The 7,319-nt window shown below is 36.5% G+C and overlaps 1 protein-coding gene across 2 annotated transcripts in view; it reads left to right on the top strand.

The window, feature by feature from the left end:
- The window catches only part of LOC113407427 (phospholipid phosphatase-related protein type 5-like), a 54,583-nt gene extending 49,584 nt beyond the window's left edge, over positions 1 to 4,999 (top strand). Inside the window, exons 6-7 of one of the 2 annotated variants that reach the window (XM_026655935.1) lie at positions 677 to 813; positions 4,911 to 4,990. In XM_026655935.1, the coding sequence (XP_026511720.1) occupies positions 677 to 811 (135 nt within the window). In that variant the 3' untranslated portion in view covers positions 812 to 813; positions 4,911 to 4,990. Of the gene's footprint in view, positions 1 to 676; positions 814 to 4,910 lie in introns of both variants that reach the window. The other variant, XM_026655936.1, reaches the window with a different exon arrangement.
- The last annotated feature ends 2,320 nt before the right edge of the window (positions 5,000 to 7,319 follow it).

Here is a 7,319-nt window from a genome sequence, read left to right on the forward strand (position 1 = left end):
ATTAGCTGCCAAGTCTGTTTAATTGGGATGCTTGGAGGTGATTAAGCAGTGCTGAAAGAAAGATATCCGGTCTTTGTGATGCTCAGAAGCTGTGGGTGCGGTGTCTCCCCTCGAAGGATCATTGCCAGTGCTGGCTCAGCAATGCAAAACTGCTGTTTTAACCTTAGGGCTGAGTACATTTATCCTTAGAATGCTAAGATGAAGTGTTTTGATTATGATTTAATTGGGAGGTGTAAGTATTGAGGTAGCCATACATGCAATGCATATTTGAACATGTGGACAGATCTGTTCTCACTAGCATGCCATCTAACCAGAATGCCTGGGTTTAAATTTCTTATGAGAAATTTTGCTGACCTTTTGTGACCATATGGCTATATCTTGATCACTCAGTATGTCAACAATATGTACAATAAACACAGGAGAGAGCGCATTCAAAAAAGGATAGAAAGCAGTTTAGCTCCAAATTTTACTGAAATCAAGCATCTGAATATATGTTCCCATCAGACCTTTCCCACTGTTACACTACAGTTGCCTGGAAGTAGATGTTTATTTATTTCAAATGCAAATGACATGATCACACATCTGAGTTTCAGTAAGTAGTACAATGAAATAGCAGTTGAACAAAAGAAATGTGAAAATATGTTTAATGTGATTTCTGTAAAAATACATATTGTAGGTATTACAGAATCCAGATATTGATAACAATCAAGAAGACCCTTTACAACAAAACTCCTTCAAAGCACACCTCGTTAGGTTCTTCTCCTGGATAACACGAATGAACCGTTTCGAACATCTTCACATAAGGCAATAAACGTATGTGCGCAGAAGCGCACTAGTGTGTTGGAGTGTGGCTTTAAAGCAAAGGCAGATATAATGTATGTCAGCCTTCTGTGCAGGTTTAGAACTTTGCAAGAAGTAGCATTTCACTGAGGGATTACTTGCTGTGTTCTCTAAAAATGCCTCTCTTTCCTGTAGAACCAGGAGATATTCTTTTGTGTTGGGACTTAAATATGGGAGAGCTAACTTTCTGCAACTACAGAATTTTTCTGAATTGCTCCTTTTTAATTTTTCTATTAACTTTAATTTAAACTCCACCATTCTAGGCAGTGTAGGAACTTTTTTTTAAAGTGTCTTGAAAAGAGAAATTTTGTTGCATAAATGGCTATTTTTAAGTATTCACAACTCTAGTAAAGACTGTTTTTATGTAATAGAAAAGAGTATGTCCTACTCTAAAATGTGAAATCTGGAAAGGAAAATACAAAAAATAAGTAAGAGGATGTGGAATTTTTCATGTACAACATGCACTTGATCAGTCTGTAGCAGGTTATAAATCAAAATTAAATACATAAAAACATGCTACAAAACATGGGATTTTTTCCCCAGAAACCTGCACTCAAGGTTTAACTTTTAGCATTTCACTTTTTTAATTTTTATTGGTTTGAAGGAATAATTACAAAGCATGAAGTCTTTAAAATCTTCTCTTCCTGCTTCCACAGACGTCACACTGTCAATTTAAAATAACACAAAACAGTGTACCAATGTGTAAAACTACTAAAGTTTAACAGAACCCAACTGTATCTTAATTCTTTTGAGCACTAAGTGGTATAACTATTTCCCATGGAGTTTGAGGATTTGAGCTCTCATGCATGCATTTTTGCTTGTCTGTTGTATCTGTGTGTGCCTTTGCTGGCATTGTTGCAAATTTCATACATTGAATTCTCTGTCATAATAAAGCTAAACTGAAGTAAAAGGGCATGGTAAAGCAACTGAAGAGTCACTTATTCTAGAGGGAGTCTATTTTTTCTCTAAATACCATCCTTCCTCAGAATCTATGTCTGAGAACACTATATATGAAAGCACGAAGAGTGCCACACTTGCACGCATCAATACCAGTCAGTCCTGGCACAAGTAAGTCATTACTTTTTGATCCATTTAAAATGGCATCTTGCAAAATCCATTGAAAATAACTGGGCAAGTTTTAAGGATGTTCACAAGATCAACCTCTCCATAACCGGAGGCGATCCTAAGTTAGCAGATCTTGCTGAGGATCTTGTGCAGGAATTCCTTTGCAGTAGGATACCCTTTGCCCTGAGACCACACAGATGCACCCGTGTGTGTGATCTAGGGGTTTGGTGACCAGCTGGTTTTTAGAGGTAGGAGGATGAAACTACTGTCATTGGCATTCTCTTCTCCTTAAGCAGTAGGTATCCACTCCTAAAGTAATGCCACTTGAAACAGCATTAAACTTGGACTCTGTGCATTCTCTCTCTCTCTCTCTCTCTCACACACACACACACACCTACCTCAGAAAGGGGGATTATGCACAGGATCTATGGTTTTGGAAGGCTATAACGCCTGCTTCTTCCACACTCCCAAGGAAAAAGATGTCCATGAAACTCAATATTGACCGCCAGTCTGGGTTCCACTAACCCCTCCATTGGATACTTTTGTGGAAGAGCACTGTATCTCTAGAGTGAAAATCTAGCCAATTTCAAAACAATGAGCTAAGCAGTTTCAGGTTCTACACCTTCTACACCAGGGGCACCAGAGTGCCCCTGCCAGCGTATGTTCTTTAAAATGTTTCCTTTTCTCTGTTGCTATGTGAAAAATCCACATAAACAACAGTAGAAACTGAATATTAATGTAAAGTATCATCAAGTATGCAAAGGGTAAAATGTTCAAAATTACCTAAGTCCCGTTTTCTGAAAACGTTACCTAAAGAAAAAACAGAGTAAATATTTATTTCACTAATCTCTTTCAATTAGGCGTTTGTTATAACAATAGATAAACAATTTTTAGACAGCAATCAGATTAAGTTGACAGTATCATTTTTCAGGTCTAAATAGGTGTCAATATAAATACAATGGGCCAAATTTTGTAATCCCCTGCAACTGCTTTGGGTTCAGTGGGGTGGCACAAGCATAACTGAGAGCAGAATTTGGCCCAGTAAGTAAATAGTTCCCTGAGCTTCATCTGAATATGTTGTTTTCCATTTAAGAAATCTAATTTTATTTCTCTTTTGTGACGACAGTCCAGAAGTCTTTGCCAAGTATTAACACTGTTAAACTCTGAAAACTTCTTCACATCAAGTTCTGTAGTCATCAAAATGATCGTTAGAAAAAGTAATTTGCTAGCAGATGTTTAATCAATTGTCATTTGTTTAAAGCATTTTTGTTATGTTTTTGAGTAAAATTAAAATAGAGACTTTACAGAAATTCAAAGTTCCACTAATACAAAAGCTTTTCTTTTTTATTCCAGTATTTTTTTAAAAATCATAATAGAAAACATGGGTTATTTCCCCTTCCCCCACCAAATAAAACATAGTTATGTCCCTTTGCTGTGCTGTGAGGCCAGGAACAAAGTCACCAGAATGACTGGGGTTAGAGATAGAGGGACATAAGGTGTAATGGTAGGATGTTCCATCTCTCCACTTCCAATGGATAACTACTACATTCCCTTCCATAAAATGCCCCTATCCCCATAGGAGACTGGTCTAGAGGAAGAGCTAAGGAATCTGCACTTTAAGCAGCACCTTTCCTTTCTTGCACAGATTAAATTCCTTCTAAAAAGTAAGGATGGTGCAATATGAATGACCCTTATGTGAGCTCTGAACCCCGTCACATGAATCAGAAAACCAGCCCACAGCCTGAGAGCAATTGAGAACACAGTTAGGAATGTTACTGGCAAAGGGAGATGATGCTGGAAGGGGCACTGAGGAGAGTCAGACTAAGTGACAGTAGGGTAAGGCGTGTACAGTCTTTCATATCCTTTACCCATTTTTCTTGCCTTGCACTGTCTCCACGTTACTTGTGGTCCTACTGCTGGGGGATATGAGAAGGTGGCAAGAGAAAAGATGTGATCCTACAGCAATACACCAAAATCTGCAGTACTTCCGGCTTAAATTTTCCTCCATGCATTTTCACATGGGAGGAGATGCATAGGGCCCTATAGCAATAGGACTGTGTTTCATTTTGTCTGTTTAAAACATGTTCCCCAATGGTGGCTTAAACAATTCCTTAGAAAAGAGATTGTATGTTGAAGACAACAGGAGTTGAGAACAGTTGGTACCACAGAGTAGGCTTTCAGTGCCTTGCAGAATCCCACCACTAGGAACCAAATGCAAACACTTCAGCAGGTGTGTGAATGAGACTCACGTGAGTCAAGTTACCCACCTGCATAAGTGTTTGCATGAGCAGGCTCAGACTGGAGCATGACAATGGACAGCATAATTATTCTGGACACTACAGTTTTTTTTACTGTGTAGTGTTTTAAGTAAAAAGTGAAGTAAACCCTGTTACATATACACACACATTCTTAAAGAATACACTTGTTGAAGGAAGCAACAGAAGAACATTGCAAATGATGCTGCAATGGGTCTGAAGAAGTAATTTTTAATATGTTCTATAAACTAGTGAATTCTAGCATTTCACTACTTCATTCCATGCCATCTGGCTCACAGGGAGCAATTAAACTTAAAAAGAAATGCAACATTAAAATTGTATTAACACTAAAACAGAATACTATCAGCTGTCAGGCAGCAGTTTGCATTCCCAGAAATTTAGCTTTTAATTATAAATAAGACAGCAATAAAACGACAACTAATTTAATTATTTAAATTGTTATTAAATGAAAAATGCATTAAAAGCTAAAATGTTGTAGAACTATACCACTGAGTTACTTTGTTCACTGTACTTATGTATACAATTTTTGCAATATTTAAAAAAAGATTTGCTATGGGAAAGGATGGACAGCATTGCAATTAGAAACATTTTTATTTACATTGTACTACAAAACTCTCCAAGCATAAGAATGTTTCAAAAGCCAAAAATAGGAATAATTTTTGTTATGATGACTATACATAGCTAACTGTGTGCGTTTGTTTGATTTGTTTTTGTTTTTTTAACTTACAGAACCACATCACGGCCTTTGCAGAAGTCACATGATGATGAAGCTGCTGTGTATTCACTACACTGGACATCATCTCTTTTCACAGTCCACTCATAATAACTGAAGTGTATTGAAAATAAGAGAGTAAAAATTGTCTGATTTATAACTTGATTTTTACAACATTAAAACTACATCAACATTTGAAAACTGCTTCTTAAATATTAAACGTTCAATTTACTTTCCAACAAAAGCATTGCACCATTATTTATGTATTTATTTATGGAGGTGGGGGGAGGGAAGGAATCTGAACACTAGTCATGTTTGTATGACAATGCCCTCTCTAGCCTTTTTTGGCTATTTATCATTTTAATTATTCATATATCTATTCAGCAGTACATCATTTTCTGATTGATTTGGATTTTTAAAATCTGAGTTTTTAATTCAGCATGACATTGTTTCCATTTGAGCAGATTTCAGTGTATGAAATTTTTTTTAAAACTATGTTCTGTACTAAAATGCTGTTTCCTCATTATATTATGCTGTATTTCACTTAAGATATCATTCATACCATATGTTACATGTAAGACTGGTGCTTCTGCTTTTGAAGAGAAAAAATGCCAATTTTTACTGTAATAAGTATTGTATCATAATTAAAAGTTTATTTGGATATTTTCCTGACTTAAGTGTAGTCCAGTGGTTGATATGTAGTTCCTGAATGTCTTGGATGATGTACATTGTAGCTAGGATAAAGGACATGACAAAATATAGAAATTCTGGCCATTGGTATATATCCTTTTTTAGTAATGATTTCTCATTCTGAGTTAAGGGCTCCATTCTTAGTCCCAGGATATCTTAATTCTTTCTGTAACTAACATGAGAAGTACAGCTATTGCAGATCACTGAAACTACATGGAGTCTATATTCTCCCTCTGAGTATGTTATGCATCTCAGGGCACCCAGCTGGCATGCTGGAAGTGTATGTGTCAAGGTGAATGGGGGAAAAGGAGAAGGGGAAACTAGCTTAACAAGCAATTTACATATTTCTGTACCCTATGTTTTTGTTTCAGGGAATCTGTGGGGAAAGTGGCTGCATAAATGTAATCATAGACATCTTGGCCCAAATTGCTCAAGATATTTAGGTACTGCTGAGTTCAGGATTGTCAATGATCTTTTGGCTCCTATGTGCCTAAATCCCTTTTGAAAATGAGATTTGGGTTCCTAAATCAGTTAGGTGTTACAATGCTGAGTGCAGCACCTAAATACCTGTAAACATCTGGTCCCTTTAGCTAACATGACCAGAACTTATATAATCAAGCACAAGGGGGTCTGATTGGGAGCATAACAGAGGACATATTTCAAATTTTCCAACAATTGCTGTAGTGTGTAATCGAGAACCTGACTTGTCTTTAACTTCATGCATTCATATCTTCTTTTTCCACTTATTAGTGTTCACGATCATATCAAACCTACCCATTGGAAAGGCAATCCAGCTCTCCATTAATGCTGAAGTTGGCCCATGTAGAGTAATTTTATATAGGTGGAGAGCCCAAAAGGGTTTGCAACTGTTTGATAGAGTGTATGCTTGACCTATCTCTGAAGACTTAGCTTTGGCAACTGCAGATATAATGCTACAGTTATTCACACATCAAGAATAGCAGTGTTGGTAGATCTGTTGAAACAAGCAGAGCATGCCAAGCCTCACATTTTCCACACATTTAGTGCCTATGCACTAACCAGTGGTGGAGGCTGCCCAACCTATTAAAAAAAAAAGTGATGTCAAGTGTACATTATATGTTTATTGACCAAATGAAGGGAAAGTATAGGTTTAAAGGGAATGTCCATTTAATCTCTACTTTAATAACCTAAACACTGCCTGGAGGACAGAGCAGGATCACATAGTGTGAATATTATTTGAGAAGACCAGAGAACAGAACATATATTTATCCAGCTAAACTGAAAATCCAAAATAAAGATTCATGGAAGTGAAAAAAGCAAGAATAGAGCCCTCAAGCACCACAATGCTACTTACACTATTGACAACAGTGTTCATTAAAATATCAATTGTTTAAAAAATTATAGTATTTTTCACCCTGCTAAATACATTTACCTTTCTTCCTCTAGCTCTTTAGGAGTCAACCCACTAAAAATTGCTCTATGTGCAGCTTTAAGTGAAATCTTCACTTTTTTTTTTTTTTTGGCATGGTATTGATCCTGCAGCTTTTATCTAATATTACGAATAGGCTCTTTTATGTTGAGATTTTTTTCAGCATACTGTGTATATTCAACTTGTAACTGGGTCTCTCTCCCCCTCTCAGGGATCTATGCCAGTCAAGTATTTGGGTTAAATTGATCAGATGTTTTTGTTGTGAAATGACAGTGGATAAGCAAAAAGCAACACTCTCCTGTGTACTGTATTTTTATTTTTATTTTTC

Source organism: Terrapene carolina, unplaced genomic scaffold, assembly GCF_002925995.2.
Source record: "Terrapene carolina triunguis isolate 2854851 unplaced genomic scaffold, T_m_triunguis-2.0 Scaffold211, whole genome shotgun sequence".
Lineage (NCBI taxonomy): Eukaryota > Metazoa > Chordata > Testudines > Emydidae > Terrapene > Terrapene triunguis.